Raw genomic sequence first — 20,060 nt, forward strand, 5'->3', positions numbered from 1 at the left:
GGCTGGAGACGGCTTGAATGGGTAATGAAGAAAAACTTTAATATAACAGCAAATGTACAACGTTTCGACAAGGTTTTGTCATCATCAGGTTTTTCTTCATTACCCATTCAAGCCGTCTCCAGCCATTATTAGTCTCAACGATGTATTATGTAAGTTTGTAGAAGCATATATACTGTGGTGATAACGTATTCGACGTGAGTTTATCTAGTATCAGATTATTTATTTTTTATTCTATGATTTCGTGATTAATCGAATTTTAACTTACTGACTTACTACGGTATCACCTAATTCTCTACAAATGAAGAAGTAAATTCCGTTTTGACTGTCCTCTTCAACAACGTACACAAATTTGAAAATGCACCCATTAAAAAAAAAACACGATAAAGGAACCTGAAAAACAGTAATAAGGAGTTGAGATAACGGTAAATATTCCAATATTTATAATTCAAACGTGTTGGCTTTACTATATTTACAATAGCATGAAATATGTGAATGTTGCTTGAAATGTTCATGTGTTATTTTCAGATCACAATAATACGATTCTTAGAAACTACGTTTTAAATACCAGTCCATGATTCAGCCTTTCCAGCGAAACGAGCTTCCTTTTCCACCACATTCATGTCTTTCGGTGTACATGATAAACAACAATTAGAAAGTACGTTTTAAATACGAATACTAGTCCATGATTCAACCTTTCTAGCGAAACGAGCTTCTCTTTCCAACACAGTCATGTCTTTCGGTGTACATGATAAACAACAATTAGAAAGTACGTTTTAAATACGAATACCAGTACATGCATGATTCAGCCTTTCCAGCGAAACGAGCTTCTTCTTCCATCACAGTCATGTATTTCGATGGACATGATAAACAACAACAATTCGTATGATTCAGACTCTCACCTAAACACGCCATTTTGATACAGCTCATAAACTTGAAAGTTTGCAAACATGAGAAAAAGCGGCCTAATACTTATTCATGTAAATATTTAGAGGTTCAGAGAAGGACTCTTAAGACTTCCAACTTGTCTGGTTCAGGAAAATGACATCCAAATACAATTAGGTTCCGTTACCTTGCTACGATGGACAGAAATTGCCCAAGTTAGTGAATTGACGCATTCGACTAGTATTTTCAATATACAGTTACATAAAATCACTACATTCACTGCCATCACAATTAGATAAGAACGGGTAGTATTGTGTTTCCGCTTTCATCTTAGATCACTTACATTTAATATTAACTTCGACCTACACCGAATTAACTAAAGTTGATTTTAAGCAGTGAACCATCTACAAGAAAATTACTTTTCTCATGAAGTAAATGAATAAAGAAAGCAACGATAAGGTACAATAAAAGCATTGTACCATTAATGAACAGTTCGGAGGCCTACAATAAGCCTTATATATAAAAACATAGTTAACTTTAATTTAAAGAATACAGAATCGCCTATAAATGTGTGTTTTCATCTATTTTCGAGAATGAAAGAAGAATAAGAAAATAAGCTATTCCAATTTTAAGAACATTTTTTTTAAATATAATGTTAATGTATATGCAATTCATTACCCCAAGAATAAGGTTTCAAAAAGTTACTTCACTGGTGTTACTAACCCTCTTTTAATTTTTTTTTTGGCTAATTTTTATTCTTGTCTATTGTATCGCAAGCAGATACAGTCGTAGACCTTCTAAGAATGAACTTTATAAAAAAAAACAAAATGAAGCTTATCTCCGTACATCACTTTATAATCGAAATTTGTGGAAACAAGCGATAGCCTCAAACTTTCTGAAAAAAAACTGTAAAACTTTTTCCCCATTAAAGTATATTTTTGTGATTTAAATTATTTCATTAGGTTGAAAAAAGATCAGCCTCAGAAAGCACTCAAGCTTTTTTCTTTTGTTTAAAATGTTTTGCTGTATGATTATTATTATTTTTTTAACCTTGGTCTTTAAGTTTTACCCATATTGTCTGCTAATTTCATTGGATTCTATAATTTCACAATTCAAGCATTCAGTACGTCACACTAAAAATATTTGAAATATGCAAATCAGCAAATCCCGCGAGAACCACAGTAGACATAAAGTGGCGATGGAACAGAATGTACTAGAACTATATTTTCAAATTGTTTGGTGCTTCATAGGTAGAGTCATGCCACCGGAAATTGGTCGCTTTTGGGGGAGAGTATGTAACAACTCTTTTCGAAATATTCGTGCACTCAGATAAAGAGATGTGTTCAGATCGGATATTTAAAACTTCTAAGACGGGGATATCCCTTGTAATTAATGACATTGGAAGGCAAATTAATGTAGATCAACATGGACACAAGGACAATTAGGAAGAAGACCTGCAACAAGTCGGTATCCCAGGTAATTATCTCTTTGAGCACGGTGATGTCCGTCATTAAGAAGTGGAATGTCCTTCATACCAACCAGATCAGGGCGACCTTCCAAACTATGCAGCCGGGCAAGCAGAAAACTGGTTAGGAATGCCACTGTGAAGCCAACAGTTACTTTGAAAGATTTGCAAAGTTCCATGTCTGAGATGGGAGTCAGTATTCATACATCACCAATATACCGGTCCCTACAAAAAGCTGGCCTGTATGGGCGAGTAGCAAGAAAGAAGATATTTTTGAATGAGAATCATCTTACATTTCGAATGGTGTTTGCGACAAAGCATGTAAATGATACTGCAGACATGTGGCAGAAGATTTTGTGGTCAGACGAGACAAAAATTTAGTGTTCTGGTCTAAATTCAAAGCATTACGTCCGGCACAAGCCCAACAGAGCACATCACCCAGTCAACACCATCCCAGCTGTCAAGAATGTTAATGGCAGCATCATGTTATGGGGATGCTTCTCATCAGTAGGGATTGGGAAGCTTGTCAAGATTGAGGAGAAGATAAATGGTGCAAAGTACAGGCCAATCCTGCTTGAGTTAGTATGAATGTAAAACTCACATTTCATCAGGACACTGGCCCGGAGCACATACCAAAGTCACACTGAAGTGGTTTCAAAAGAAGAAAGGTAATGTCCTGGAGTGGCCTGTTAAAGTCCTAACTTGAATCCAATAGATAATTTATGGCGAGACTTAAAGATTGCAGTCCATCAACGATCTCCAACGAACTTGTGACAATTGGAGCAATTTTGCTAAGAAGAATGGGCAAACATTACACCATCCTATTGTGCAAAACTGGTAGAGACCTGTCCAAAAAGACTCACAACAGTAATTGCTGCCAAAGGTTCTTTCACCAAGTACTGACTTAGGGGGCTGAATACTTATGCAATCATCAACTTCACTTTATATATTTTCTTTGCAGGTTTTGCTGACATTCAACCTACATCACACATAACAGTGTTAAGTCTGATCATTAGAGTTTTGAATAAAAAAAAGTTCATTAAAAAAAATTTTACATTATTTGTATTTCATCAAAATGTGACATTATTTTTAGGGGGTGAATACTTTTTCAAAGCACTGTGTATCAAACCAAGTAATAGTACATAACAATTAGAAACATTTCTGTTAAATGGATCAATGACGCGACTTTTTGATATTTTATACATCCTGCAACAAGTATTGTTCGTATTTATGCATAGAAAGGCTCATGGTGACATTGATAAGAACTACTTTGTATTAGTTATTAAAAATGGAGTGGTTTATGTATCATGAACTCTGCAGTGGTCAGTTTAGCTCGGAGTAAACCGCGTAAATATAAATGTTGTTTTTTGCTGAAATTCGAGGGCTATCTGCGCTACTAATTTCTAATTTTGAAGTGATAGACTAGAGGAAGACAGCTTGTCAACAGCACCCAACATCAACTCGTGGACTACTCTAATTGAATAACGGGATTTGACCTCTCTCTCTCTCTCTCTTATAGCACATTTTTCTATGGTAACAGAGCACAAAAGACGGAACCTTAAATCTACAGTCCGGCACGCTAACCAATAAGCCGTGCTTGGCCCATAAATATAAATATATTTAAATTAAAAGCATTTCTTTTCTTTTTTTTACGAAAAACGATAAACATTAGATATAGCTCACATTCTGCGAATTTTGTAAATTTTAGCGGTTGCACATTTTCGTTTTCAGGCTACTACTTGTTCAGTTAGAATTACCCAAGTTCAGGCCTATAATTTACAAGTTTGTTTGTAGTTAAGCACAAAGCTACACAATGGAATATCTGTGCTCTGCCCACCACGGGTATTGAAAGCCGGTCTTTAGCGTTGTAAGTCCGCAGACATACCGCTGTGCCACTGGGGTGCCAATTTACAAGTATACATAAATCTGGAGGTCTTTTTGATCATTGTTGTGGCATTACAGTTAATATTAAAAAGAAGTAACTAGATATAATCTGTAGGTGATATTTACAGAATTATATAATTTAATTGGCTTATGATGATAAAAGCGAGTATTATGTGCCAATTTATAAAGTTTTACACTTTCATAATTTAATCATCTTTATTGAACTAGCAGATTTCGCGAAGATTTTTCCTATAGAGATAGAAGTATAAAGGTAGCTCAAGTATCGTTCCTTACCAATGTCTAGGGAATATGTTTATAGTGTAGCTGTTTAGATATTTTACGTGCATTAAGACCTTACCAATGTAACACACACACACATATATATATATATATTTAGTATGGCACTTTATTAATCCTAACAACATTAGAACACGTCTTTTATTGAAATTGTACTTTTTTATGAGTTGATATCACCTACTAAAACTTACAGCCAGTAAGTTTTGGTTTCAGTTTACAGATCTCGATATTTCTAGCTAACTTGAAGATAAATCTTATGTTCTTAAGTTTTGAACCTTTATAAAGTGTTTTTATAAAGTGGTTAAGTAACTCACATTCAACATCTATAAGGATTCTACGGCTTATGGATGGTGGAATCCCATTGGATGCAATGCAAAGATAGGCACCCATGTGAAGCCGGCTAATCCGTAGAAGCTGGAGCTCTTCTCCTTCGAATGAGTGCACTGAAATTGTAACGGGTTAAAACTAAGATCTTCACAACATAAAAACATGAAAAGGTATTCTGTGTTTTATGTTAACTCCTGACACTTCATTTTTCACGAAGACGCCTGTTGGATAATCTATAAAAGAATGAACTTCTTCAAGCCGTAACAAAAAAAATTCCCATAGGAAAGATACACTGTTTTTTTCTCTGCCTTTTATTTCTATTATTCCAAGTGCCATTGCTTACGAGCTTGCAATATACTGGGGCTAAAGTCACAACATTTGTCGTCCTGATACCTTATTTTGTGAGTTTGTTTTGCACTAACGATTTCTTCAGTCAGACTAACTAGTAATCATTCCATTCAAAAAGGTATATGCTCTATTTTTCTAAATCTTTTTCACCAAGTCTGAATTAAAAACAAAAACACTAATTTAGAAGCCATAATTATTATTCTTCATAACAGATTCCAAATTAGTTTGTTTGTTTGTAATTAAGCACAAAGCTATACAATGGGCTATCTGTGTTCTGTCCACCACGAGTATCGAAACCCGGATTTTAGCGTTATAAGTCCGCAGACATATCGCTGTGCCACTGGGAGGCTCCAAATTAGTGATGACTACAGCTGTTCTATCTAAATGTGAATTACGAGTTTCATGTAATAAATTCAAGCTATGAGGATATATTTCGAAATTTGGTAGCTTTGTGAGAATCAAGGTGTTACTAGTAAATCATGATATTCCATGTTACGGTAAAATATTACAATAGTGTACAAATCAGGGTTTGCAAATAGTTCATTTCAGTTATGAATGTAATCACTGGTGAATGATACAACCGATAATTATACAGACATTGTTGTATCAAAATATTTAGTTATTTCACCTTTTTTGAACCAACTTACTTAATAAGTAGATGATAACTTATGATCTAAATATTACAAAACATTTCAGCCAGTTTATTAGGATATATGTAACTAAAGGAAGCCCTATATATCTTCATTTTACGAGAACGTATATGCTTAAAAATTGAGAAAATATGTAATGATGTATCGAGAATGTAGGAACTGCCAAACATAAGAAAAAAAAACAAAACAAGTGGATGGAAAGATGCACGTGTCAGGGTATGGTTTATAATGAATAAAGTGGGAAGAACAAGCCATCCAACCACAATATACACATACATACAGTGACGTTTGATAGAAATGAAGTTAAGTTCTCTATCTTTTAGTCTCTAGAAAAACACAACGAAGTATTGGGAGTTTTCGTTAAGTCAAGAAAAGTACCTGCAGGTGGGTGTTAGTAAGTCTATTAGAAGCGAACAGGAGGTATAAAGGTTGACGAAAAACATAAACAAGGCGATATGAAGGTTGACGAAAAACAAGAACAAGGCGATATGAAGGTTGACGAAAAACAACAACAGATATATATATATGAGGATAAGCAACATGGCAGGTGGGTGTTAGTAAGTCTATCAGAAGAGAGCAGGAGGTATGAAGGTTGACGAAAAACAACAACAGATATATATATGATGATAAGCAACATGTCTCTTGTACCAAAAAACAATGAGTCAATTCATATAAAGACCAGCAATTTAATGTAACCGCCTTATCCTTTATGAAGCCTTCTTAACCATAAATTTGGTAAAAAAATTAACTTAAGTTGCAAGAGTTATACCTTTATTTAAGATGTTTACACATTATACGAGAAAGTGTGAAAAAATAGGTTAATTTGTACAATATAGAATTGTAGTAAGATTTTCCTGGACTTAAAATATTGCCTTTATCCTTACATTTATCAAGCTGAATTTTAAATTTACTGGTGCACCATATAATGGTCTTAATTATATCATATTTAAGGAGCTGGTAAGTTAGTATGTGTCTCCAGAAAAAAATAATATGACAAGCTTACTTGAGTGGCACAATGTAAAGTGAAATCAATTTTTTTTTCGATTTATATGATATTTTTATCGTTCATAAGACTAAAGATGGTTTTATTTGTATATGTTATATCCAAGCTTTCTTGCCATCACTGTGAAACGAACAACTGAAGATTCTGGTCTTGTAAAACAATTACGTACACGCACACATCCTGACCTAAGAGTCTGGTCTAGTAAAACAATTATGTACACGCACATATTCTGACCTAAGAGTCTGGTCTAGTAAAACAATTACGCATACGCACACATCCTGACCTAAGAGTTTAGGTCAGGATGTGTGCGTGTACGTAATTGTTTTACTAGACCAGTTTTACTAGACCAGTCTCTTAGGTCAGGATGTGTGCGTGTACGTAACTGTTTTACTAGACCAGACTCACTCTTAGGTCAGGATGTGTGCGTGTACGTAATTGCTGTTTTACTAGACCAGACTCTTAGGTCAGGATGTGTGAGTGTACGTAATTGTTTTACTAGACCATACTCTTAGGTCAGGATGTGTGCGTGTACGTAACTGTTTTACTAGACCAGACTCTTAGGTCAGGATATGTGCGTGTACGTAATTGTTTTACTAGACCAGACTCTTAAGTCAGGATGTGTGAGTGTACGTAATTGTTTTACTAAACCAGACTCTTAGGTCAGGATGTGTGCGTGTACGTAACTGTTTTACTAGACCAGTTACGTACACGCACACATCCTGACTTAAGAGTCTGGTCTAGTAAAACAATTACGTACACTCACACATCCTGACTTAAGAGTCTGGTCTAGTAAAACAATTACGTACACTCACAATCCTGACCTAAGAGTCTGGTCTAGTAAAACAATTACGTACACGCACACATCCTGACCTCTGAACTGTGAAGGTTTCGAAAAAATTTTCAAATGTTTACATTTCTAAATTTTCTTACATGTTTAAAGTATCAGTGGATTAATAGTTTTCACATGAAATACTAAACTACATCTTCAAGATAATAAGGTCCAGGTGCTTAAGAGGGGCAGATTGACAGATTGTCTATGATATACTGAAGATTAAGATGTAGACTTAAAATACTCCTGTAAGATATTATCTTTAGTAAAACAAGTTAATCGATGAGATGGTTTGTTGTAGTAAGCCCTCATTGTTATTTTGTTTTCAAGTTTGAGTGGATAGATTTGTGAGTAAACAATACTTCGTTTAATAGCATGTCCGTCGGTGACAGTACTTTGTTACCTTGTAGTTGTCAAGTTGGATTACACCTAAAAATCCTAAAACGATTAATTAGAAAAAAAAACTAGCTTCTTTATATTTTCAGGTTTATTTGTTAACCTTAAAATAATTCCATATGAAACAGATGATTTTCGATGGAATATTGAACCACTGCATTATTTTTCATGCATTTGATTAAGGGTGCAGAACTTAAAATATGTTAATCTCCTTAGTTTGGACCATACCTACGCCTATTCATTCAAATAAAATATTTCCACACTTAAACCCTGGAGGTTCAAAGCACCACGACTTTTGTGATTATGTTTGTACGAGTCGTAGTTAGAAGGGTTACTGAAACCAACAGAATTTCAAGCTAAAAAGAAAAAAAAAAGCCAGGCAATGTTTAGATTTTTTTTCATTCTGTTGTTAGTTCTATAATGTATTTAAGTTATATGGTTAAAACACTGCATTGCTTTAATAGGATTATTTCTCAAATCCAAAATGCCGGATCTCGAAATAAAAAGAGTGATATTTACAATGCATATTTTATGTGTATATTAAGAAGAAGAAAAAATAAGTAACAAGTACAACATCTGAGCCATGGAAGAGGTTCTCATTTAATGAAGTTTTATTTCAGAATAATTTATCAGCGTTGAAAATTTGGTGTTAAAACACTAGAACTTAATTGGTTATCTCACCAAAATACTAATGATCACGAAACAGTGAAAAAAAACAAACAAACACGATTTGTCATTGTTTTAAAATGCGAAAATAACTGCATTTGGTATAAATAAGTATAGTGACGCTAGTTGTCCAGCTTATCTGTAGTTGTAAAAACACTCTCTTTAACTCTTAAACTACCTACTTGTTTATATATATCGTTATCCCTCAATTTTATCTGCGTGTTCGAATATCATTTATCTTAAACTATCAAATTACCAACATGTTTGAATACTGTTTATCTTTCACCATTAAATTACCTCTTTGTTTGAAGTTAAGCACAAACCTGCGCAATGGCCTATCTTTGCTCTGCCCACCACGGATATCGAAACCCGGTTTCTAGCGTTCTAAGTTCGCAGACATACCGCTGTGTCACTGGGGGCTTAAATTACCTACATGTTTGAATACCGTTTACTTTTAACCATAAAATTACCTACATATTTGTATACCATTTACCTTTAACCATAAAATTACCTACTTGTTTCTATACCATTTACCTTTAACCATAAAATTACCAACTTGTTTCTATACCATTTACCTTGAATCATCATATTAACTAGATGTTTGTATATCGTTTGCATATAAACATCAAAATACCTACGTGTTTATATACCGTTTACTTTAACTATCAAATTACCTACATGTTTGTATACCGTTTACCATTAAACATCAAATTATCTATATGTTTGAATACCGTTTGCATTTAACATTCAAATTACCTACGTGTTTGTATATCATTTACCTTTAAACATTAAATTACCTACATGTTTATATACCGTTTACTTTTAACCATCAAATTACCTAGTTGTTTGTATACTGTTTACTTTTAACCATCAAATTACTTACGTGTTTGTATAGCGTTTACTTTTATCTATTAAATTACCTACTTGTTTGTATACCATTTACCTTTAACCATCAATTTACCTACATTTTTGTATATCGTTTACATTTAACCATTAAATTACCCACGTGTTTATATACCGTTTATGGAAACCGTTTTCGTCTACAAAATTATAAAAGCTGTACATTTGTATACATTCAAATAAAAAGATAATACGTTATAGGAACGTTAGCAATTGCTAAACACACTGTTTATCAATCATTTCTTTTGTTTGTCAAAAATGTTCCTATTGTGGCTTAATTTTTTTATCAGTCATTAACAGTCTTCTCTCTGGTAGACATTCTAGAAAGCTACCGTCTCAACGGGGTAGGAAAAATTTAATTCCAATTATTATTTTAATATTCTTAACAATATATACTATTCTACTATATCTACTTATCTATTAATGATAATAAAAATGAATGCAACAACCTTAACATCATATATAACTATATGTTTGTCTGTGACTCTGGTACATTGTCTCTTATAAATCAAATTATATTTGTATAAATAGTATCATATCACAATCACAAAATATATAGGGATGATGTACAGGTTTTCTAACATAATACATTACACGTGGAACTGTAGATTATTATTTTCATAGAAAAATAAAACTGAAACCTGAAATTCTTTTGCCAGTCTCTGTTATCAAGGGTATGCGTCCTGCGTCTTCTCGCCGCCAGGTAATGTTTGGAGTGGGTTGGCCGTCAGCTCTGCAACGTAATGTGATGTTAACACCCTCTCGAACTGTTTTATTGGAGTCGGTCTCGAGAGAGACTATCGTTGGTGGTGCTATGAAAACAAAACGTAGTAGTTATATCTCTCAAATGTGCTAAACAAGGGATTAGTGATTCAATCAAACACCCATGTAAAAATACGAAATATAATACAAAAGTTACGGTTTAAATGCCGAAAGCTGGAGGAGAATTAGAAACTAATAGTCGTTTTAACAATAACTTTTAAAGTATTATACAGTATATATATATATATAAATAGCTTTTCAGAGAATCTGTCTCTCATCATCAGCCTAGCTGACAAGTACTGATATTGAACGAAAGGCCTCTTGGGCAGTGACTCGAGTGAGACAAAAAATCGATTTGAACTACTATTTTTACACGCTTCTTTATTTGAATCCATAGTGGCTAAACTAAGAGGAATGTGGAAATAAAACATTTACAATTTACGTGATTTCTATCACAGATGTTAGGTCTATATGTAATGTATTATTAGATGTACGTTTAAAGAGAGGTTACTGGATATTTCTAAATGAAATGGTAGTTTACTGAACTTCGAAAATATCATGACACTATAAACAATTAATATCCAGAACAGCAATATTCTATTTAATTCTGACCAAAATAAAAAAACGAAAAACAAAATTAAACCCGTTACAATTATGCTCTTAATTGTTCATTACAGTAATGCTGTTCTTCATTATTCAAGATAAAAGCATAGCGTTGTAATTTTTATTAGCCTATTTTACGAACAAATTAGCAACTGGAAACATTACACACTTTCAAAGATTCGTCTGTCTACGGGGTCCTCATTGCAAAAGTCTGGTGAGTATCGAGAAAAATTCACTAAACGTTTAGTTGTCGTAAAACGATTGGTTTAATAAGCGGGGTTCGTTTCATTTTCTGATCATTACAGATTGAGCATAACTAGCTATTGAGACAGTATAACTTGACGAGTAAGGTGACAGTCAATGGGATTGTATAAAACTCTGCCTTTTAAAGAACGCGCTGCCGTCTAAAACAGTGGTTCACAAACTTTTTTAGTATAAAGCTCCCTTGATGTGAATAAAAAAGTTTGAGGCCCCCCCAACCTTTACAAATTCCTAAAAATGTGATTTTAAAATGTCCACCTCCATTACATTAGCATAGTGATTGAAAAACAGTGTCGTAGTAAAAACAATAACATCTCCTTTTGATATACTGTATCATTTAATTAATTCAACATATTTTTAACGGCTTATTGTTTATTTCAAATTAAAATTAAATTAGCATTTTTGTTTTCTGTCTATTTTTTGGCGGCCCCCACATGAAGCTTCACGGCCTCCAGGGGGGCCGCGACTCTCACTTTTGGAAACACTGATCTAAAAACACGAAGGAACAAATTAGACACATTAATGTTGCTTTCAAATTCACCACTGGTTGAGCCAATTTCTAATCAACGTAAAGACAAAGAACGCAATCTGACCCTTTCCTACCACATATGCTTGTCTCTAATGGTAGCTAAAACCTTTCGAAATGCGTCCTTTTTTTTTGTTAAATTAGTCTTGAGTCAGAATATTCGCGCACATCTACACAAATGAAGGAATGTATTTTTGTGGCAACGTGCCGTGAACCATGAACCCTCAAATGATGCGAAATACACCAGTAATACTCTTTTAGGTTCTTGTTTGTAAAGCTGGTCTTGATTAATAAGGAATACTCTAGTAACAACCTTACAAGCCAGTTTTTAAGTTAGTGGTAAGTAATACAAAAGACACTAGTAGTAAGATATTAAACATATTCATTTCACTCCTTGATGGTTAACCTAGTCTACTGCAGAACTTCTATTTTAGAAACACCTCTTTTCGTTTGCCTGTTGGTGAAATTAGTCTTTAATGGTAACATCGAAAAAGGAAGTGTAGTACTATTCATCTCGTGGTTTGTTGATTATGCTAGTCTCCATAAATATGTGAAGACGTTATAAACACACTAATGTTGCCCGACTAGTCAACAAATGATGGATTGGAATTTCTGTAAAAAAAACCTGCTCTTCCTTCTGCAAACTGTCTTCAACAAACTTCCCCCTTCATCATAAAAGAAACATTATTCACACATTGAGAAAATAAAAACAATTTTCAAGTACACTCTAAAAAAATCAACAAGAATGGTGCAACTTAAATTTTAAATGACTCATAATATGAGCGTTACACATACAAAAATCGACAACTGACTTTTATATATATTAGACCAGTTATCCGGAGTAAACAACTCTAGGCAGTAGGATTCCAAGGTCTAACTAACATAATCTTATCATCCAAGCCTTGAAGCATGACGTCCCAGTCGAAATTGTTGAAGTATTCCCGATTTATCTATTTCACGAAGTTAGCTTATTCAAGTGGCTCTGTGGTAAGTGGAGGGTTTCGTTAATCTACAAAGATGATGTGACCTGTACAGTTAAGACAGTTTTTGCCCCTGTAAGCTAGTGTGACCTATACAGTTAAGATAGTATTTGCCCCTGTAAGCTGATGTGACCTATACAGCTGAAATAGTTTTGTGCGTTTTCAAATTCAAGTCTAATGTATATATATATATATATATATATTAGTTTTGTTGCTAAGCGACACAGACAAACAGAGTGTTACCAAAAGACCTTTGGCTTTTATATATATATATTATATATCATTTACATTTAGTTAACTTAACCTCAAATGACAAGAAGTACCCTCGACTTCGCTCCTTTACTTCCCTGATTGTTGGTTAAGCCATAGTCTCCAGCAGTATGTGAAGATATTAGAAACACCTGTTGTACTTTCTTTTAGTGAATTATCTCAAGTAGTAAACAAAAAACATTAGAAACATCCATCTCTTTCCCTTTGGTTAAGTTAGACTTCTTTAACAAATAATGATAAAGAAAAATACATTGATCTCCGTCTATTTGTCTTCAGTAGTACGTGAAAGTATTAAAAACACATATTCGTTGATTAAACTAGTCTTCAGTAGTACGTGAACATTTTAGAAACACATATCCCGATTCCCGTTGGTTAACCTAGTCTCCAATAGTTCGTGAAAACATTAAAAACACTTATCTCGATCTCCTTTGGTTAACCCTGTCTCCACTAGTACGTGAAAACATTAAAAACACTTATCTCGATCTCTGTTAGTTAACCTAGTCTCTAATAGTACGTTAAAATGTTAAAAACACTTATCTAGATCTCCTTTGGTTAATCCTGTCTCCAATAGTACTTTAAAGTATTAAAAACACTTATTTCGATCTTCGTTGGTCAACTGAGTCTCCAATAGTATGTTAAAATGTTAAAAACACTTATCTAGATCTCCTTTGGTTAACCCTGTCTCCAATAGTACGTTAAAATATTAAAAACACTTATTTCGATCTCCGTTGATTAACCGAGTCTCCAATAGTACGTTAAAATGTTAAAACACTTATCTCTATCTCCGTTGGTTAACCGAGTCTCCAATAGTACGTTAAAATGTTAAAAACACTTATCTAGATCTCTGTTAGTTAACCTAGTCTCTAATAGTACGCAAATATATTAAAAACACATATCTCGATTAGCATTGGTTACCAAAGTCTGCAATAGTACGTTAAAATGATAAAAACACTTATCTCGATCTCCGTTGGTTAACCGAGTCTCCAATAGTACGTTAAAATGTTAAAAACACTTATCTCGATCTCTGTTAGTTAACCTAGTCTCCAATAGTACGCAAATATATTAAAAACACATATCTCGATTAGCATTGGTTACCAAAGTCTGCAATAGTACGTGAAAATATTAGCATATCTCGACCTCTGTTGGTTAACCTCGTCTCCACTATTACGTGAAAATATATCTCACATATCTCAATACCCGTTGATTAACCCAATATCCAGTAGTACATAAAGATGTTAGGGATACATATTTCCATCTCGTTCTTTGTAAAAACAGTAGACATCATACCGTTTCCTTTATCAGTTAATCTACACATATCTCAATCCCCGTTGATTAACCTAATCTCCAATAGTACATAAAGATGTTAGAGATACATCTCACTTTTTGTGAAAACAGTAGAGACATCATACCGTTTCTTTTATCAATTAACCTAGACCCAGTTAATACGTGAGCATGTTAAAAACACATAGTTAAACTGTTCCCTGTTGGCTAAAATAAGTATTTTCTCGAGTGATGAATAAGAGACTCTTATCACCCTTTTAGTTCCATGTTGATCAGGATGGTAGTTAAAAACATTAGGAACATCGGAATGGTTCATTGTTGATTAATGAGCCTGATCCTTCTTTACTCTGTAATAGTATGTGGAGATGTAAGAAACGACTATATGTCGTTCCCTGTTGCCCAGGTTAGTCTCGAGCGATAGCAAAGATACCCAGTATCACCGTTTTACATTAGCTCCCAGTTAGTAAATCCAATCTACATTAGTAAATACGAACACCAGAAACATCTCTCTCTCTCTCTCTCTTTTTCATCTTGCTTGAAATAGCCTTCGGTAGCAGTAATTTTATTTACTTATGTGGCTCTATCCTTATGTTAATTAATCCTATCTGAAAATTTTCACGTGACAAGAAATTCCTGCATAAAATTAGTTTTACAGAATAAAGCTAACCAAGCAAAGTAGTCAAGTTTCAAATATCTATATGGTGAAAAACAAACATTTTCTTCCGTAGTCTAATATGAAATATTTCATTAACGGAAAGTATATTAAGAAATTAAACCTTTAAAACGTCGTATTTAAGTGAAGAGAATTAATATTATATTATTGCTCTAATCATTACTCAATTTAAATAAGACCTTCGTTTATAATGAAATTTCATGTTGGACTGAGGATGTCTGACATTATACTGCTAATTAGTTTATTTCAGATTTTAATCTAGATCGTATTTAATGACGGAACATCACATTCGTTTGAAGAGGATTTATATTTTTGTGTGGTTTTGTAATTACAAATTCTAAAGAAGGCCATCGATTACAATGAAACATTAAACCGCGCTGGTGATGATTAATACTACATTGTTGGTCAGCTTGTTATAAATTTTAATCTAGACTATTGCTTATAATGGAATATTAATATTTAACTTAAGATGTCTTTTGTTATTGAGTTTATTATGGATTTTATGTTAGGTCATCGTTTATAATTAACCATAACAGCTAATGTTTTATATTGCAACGTTTCATATTTACGTAGCTAAAGGTTTATTAAAGCTATCAACGGCTCCTACTTAAAAACGTTACATATTACACGTTTCTACGCTTTCTACGTCGTCTTAATTCATAGTTTTAGAGACGACGTAGAAGGTGTCGAAACGTGTAATATGTAGATTGCTTTTAATTGGGTGCTGTTGACGGTTTTAATAAACTTTAAATGGTATAAATATGAAACGTTGCAGTTAAAATATGTATTTGATTTATAAATGTTACTCAAGTGCTGATCATCCACTCTTACACGTCGTAACCTCGCAAACAATGTTTAGTCTTTTATAAGTATTTATCTACCATTCTGAAATTTCAATAGCAATATTTTTTAAAACTGATACTTGCATAAAGTTTAATCAATCTGATGTAAGTTTTACTTCTATTTATACTAGCATTTCAGGTACAATATTGGCAACCCCAAGTCCAGTTTATGGCTAATGAGTTCTAGTAGTAAAAAAAAAGCTCTCTGCAATGATTTGTGACATGTAAAAAACAATTAAAAATGTCATTTTTATGAACTTCAGGCTTGGACTTCGTGAAACAACTAAATATTAATGTACAGTTTAACCATTATTGGTAGTGAGGATAACACGTCAAGAATATGTAAATCAATTGTATGTTTGAGCTATGAAGTCAAGAATATAGAAGAAAAGAAGACGGGATTAAAAAAAATCATTTCGAAACATCGGTATCCTCAAGATATATCAACAGCAAACAGTTATCGACTTCAAACGAAGTATTTTTATAATTAGTTTAAAAACACGTGGAAAGCTCCCTAATCTAAAATAGTATGAAGTTACACAGAGGTTGATTTGGAATGCACTTACTCTGAACATCAAGATATCCCGTCTGACTCATCATTGGTGTAGTATTGACCTGACACATGTATCCACCCCGATCCGATTCTTGAATATTTGCAATGTGCAGCACAAAATGTTTGTTGTCGCTATGCGTTAGGCTGACCCTGTAGTTCCTCGTTATTACATTTTTATAAATGGAAAGAATAACTTTGTCTTCCACCTTTATCCAGGCCACCTTCAAAAGTAAAGTTAATGTGCTGTTTTATATCAAGACCGATTAAGTAAGAATCTGTTACCTATAACAATTAATTGAGAAACGTTTATCGTTCAACTTTAATATAATTTATATCGTCTACCTGTTTATCAAAAAATAAATAAAAGGTTAATTAATAACTAATAGTATATACTTCTTAAATATGGAATCAAGCCTCTACCGACACCTACATGAAAACAAAACGTCATAGTTAAAATTTGTTGTTGCTTTTTCTCTCCATTTCTTACAGCTAGCCAACAGGATCCACCGCTGGACTGGACTACTCTAGTGTTATCGAGTAGTGAGATTTGACCGTCATGCTACTCTTGTGTTATTGAATAGTGTGATTTAACTGTAATTCTACCCTTGTATTATCGAATAGTGGGATTTAACCATGATGCTATTCTTGTATGATCGAATAGTGGGACTTAACCGTGATGCTACTCTTGTGGTATCGAATAATGGGACTTAACCGTCATACTGTTCTTGTGTTATCGAATAGAGAGACTTAACCGTCATGCTACTCTTGTGGTATCGAATAGTGGGACTTAACCGTGATGCTACTCTTGTGTTATCGAATAGTGGGACTTAACCGTCATGCTACTCTTGTGGTATCGAATAGAGATTTCACCGTCCTGCTATTCTTGTGTTATCGAATAGTGGGATTTAACCGTCATTCTTAAAGTGTACCCACAGCCTCAAAAGGCGAAGCGCATTTCTGGAGTAACGAGTCGAGAACCATGAATGTTCGAAGCCAGAGCCTGCTCACCACTAGATCACACTGGCCCGAAAATTGAGATATTAAAGTTCAAATGATGTACTGAACAGACCTTTAACAGATAATTGAAACCGATTCCAGGACATTTATTATTAACATGGCATGCCTCAAATAAAAGCATAATACTTGTTTACTTTAACCTCCTATTTTAAACGCGCCTTTTAATATTATACTAGTACCAAAGTAGAATGTCTCCCGAATCGTTATCTTAGAGGTCGATACATTATTTCTATGTTAGGTCTATCTCATTTTACAACGTAAAACTATAATTAATTTCATCAAATACTCTTAAGTGGTAAGTAAATTATTGCAGAAAAATATCACATTCTTTTATTTAGGAAACAGTCATGTTGATGGTTTATTGTATTGTATATTTTCTCCGATAGAAATTGTTTGAAAAACGATACATAAAAACCAATCACATTCCTAACATTGCTGTGAAGCTTTGAAAACACCAATTGGCTGTTTTGTAATTCTTATTAAAATAAGGTTTTTCTGTTATGCGTTTTCTTCCTTACTGGGTCGCGGGTTCGAATCTCACCACTGAACATTTTCGTCCTTTCAGCCATAGAGCGTTATAATATTTCGATCAATCCCACTATTCGTTGGTAAAAGAATAGCCCAAGAGTTTGCAGTGGGTGGTGTTGACTACCTACCTGCCTTCTCTCTAGTTATATCACTTCTAAATTAGGAACAGCTAACGCAGATAGCCCTCGAGTGTCTTTGCGCGAAATTCAACAAACAAACAAACCTTCCTCATTCATACTAAATTTTATCAACTGAAACTACAATAACGATGTTCTCGAGGATTCGTCTATCTGCCATAAAAAGCAATGACAGTTTTATCTTGCTCTGTCTTTATTCGTGAACACGTAAACTTCCTTCCAACACATCAACATTTTCGGAATACTTGTTCATCTTTCGTGTTAGGTTCTCGTATCATACAGAGAGTAAGTTAACCTTTATGTCAATCCCAAATTTCGTTACATTCATTCGAATATTAAACTCGATATTAAAGTATTCGTACGATTACCGTTTAACATTAATATTGAGATCCATAAAGGTAAAGTTTAGATATATAAAATAGACTATATACCTAATTCTGTATTTTCAACGATTAACAAAGCTTTATTAACAGGAAATTTGCTTTCTCTTTGATGCAGAAATTTCATGATATACGCTGACAAATTTGCGAAACGCATAATGTTAGTCGTAGTCATACGTATGAATAAATAAATGCAAACGTTAGAAACTAACGCAAGAGGAATGTTAATTGCTTTTAAGTAGTACACTGCATACCAAATACAGTGTTAAATCATTCGTTGCATACTTTACATATCGTGGATAATTGTACGGAATGAATTTTACAATATGTAGCAAAATATGAAATGGAGCAACTCAAAGCGCACTATTTCTTCGTTGAAAAATATTGTCATAGCGAGATCGTGTCATTTGTTCATTAATAATCTCCTTCTAATCAAAGAGCTTCAAAGATTTTAGCTCTATGTTAGCATTTATGATGCAAATTATTAGCCATTGGCAAATTAATTATGTTGCTTTTGTGACAACGACTTTAAAGTATGTTGTGTTCAGGTAACTGTAGAAAATAGATCTATATTTGAATGCATGAAATAATTCATCATTTTGAGCACGTGCTTGATCTCCGTATCTTGTTGAGACGAATATACACTCTAAAATCAATGAAAGCAATTGTTCCAAAAAGACGAGGAACTAGTTGCGCTTAGATGAACCAAAGTTAATGTCCAGCTTGCCGTGAAGCCAAATAACACTAAAATAGATCAAAGTTAATGTTCTGCCTTTTTCTTTTTTTTTAGAAAAGAACTGGTCAAAAACACATTAAAGTGAACCTTCAAGTTGAGCACATTGAAAATAGCTGGAGTAATGGGTGTGTTACGTTTTATCAAAAAGGAATTTTCTAGATAGATATTTGTGAAAGTCATGGGATTTCAAACATCATTTACTTTAGAATAAGAATTTACGAGAAGGATTATACGAGGACACGAGAAACCAAAATATCATCATCATCATTTCTTTAAAGTAGTCAACCCATATATTATACATGGCGTCTTTCGGAGCATGATATATTAATTGTCAAATCTAAAATAATCAGAGAATATCTTTTTATCCATTCTACAGAATAAGCGTTAAGAAAACTTCATGTCAAGCACTTCTGCAAAATGCTTCATGTGTGTGCGTGTGTGTTTGCCAATATTTTGTAAAGTATATGACCTCGTAAACGTTTTTACTGTATCCTGCACAATTAAAGCGAGAACAGGTGGTTAAAGTATAAATCATAGAGTTGTCATGGTTATTTGGCTGAATTGTCTTTAACGGTTAAAAAATATTCTTTAGCCTGCGCGCTCTAATTGCATTAGATTCTCTCCTCCCTTTGACGTAGAAAAAACACTGCACATGTATGTACTGATGTAGATTTTTGTGTATGTAAAACACTGCACATGTATGTATTGGTGTAGATCTTTGTGTATGTGAAACACTGCACATGTATGTGTTGGTGTAGATCTTTGTGTGTGTGAAACACTGCACATGTATGTACTGATGTAGATCTTTGTGTGTGTGTGTGAAACACTGTACATGTATGTACTGATGTAGATCTTTGTGTGTGT

The 20,060-nt window shown here is 33.6% G+C and overlaps 1 protein-coding gene across 1 annotated transcript in view; it reads right to left on the reverse strand.

Annotated features, from left to right (window-relative positions):
• Positions 1-20,060, reverse strand: part of LOC106459555 (lachesin-like) — a 50,983-nt gene that overhangs the window by 5,259 nt on the left and 25,664 nt on the right. Inside the window, exons 3-5 of the mRNA XM_022386063.1 lie at positions 16,412-16,619; positions 10,289-10,459; positions 4,843-4,971 (exon numbers count right to left, since the gene is read on the reverse strand). Of these exons, the coding sequence (XP_022241771.1) occupies positions 4,843-4,971; positions 10,289-10,459; positions 16,412-16,619 (508 nt within the window). The remainder of the gene's footprint in view (positions 1-4,842; positions 4,972-10,288; positions 10,460-16,411; positions 16,620-20,060) is intronic.

This window comes from Limulus polyphemus, unplaced genomic scaffold, assembly GCF_000517525.1.
Source record: "Limulus polyphemus unplaced genomic scaffold, Limulus_polyphemus-2.1.2 Scaffold627, whole genome shotgun sequence".
Classification (NCBI taxonomy): domain Eukaryota; kingdom Metazoa; phylum Arthropoda; class Merostomata; order Xiphosura; family Limulidae; genus Limulus; species Limulus polyphemus.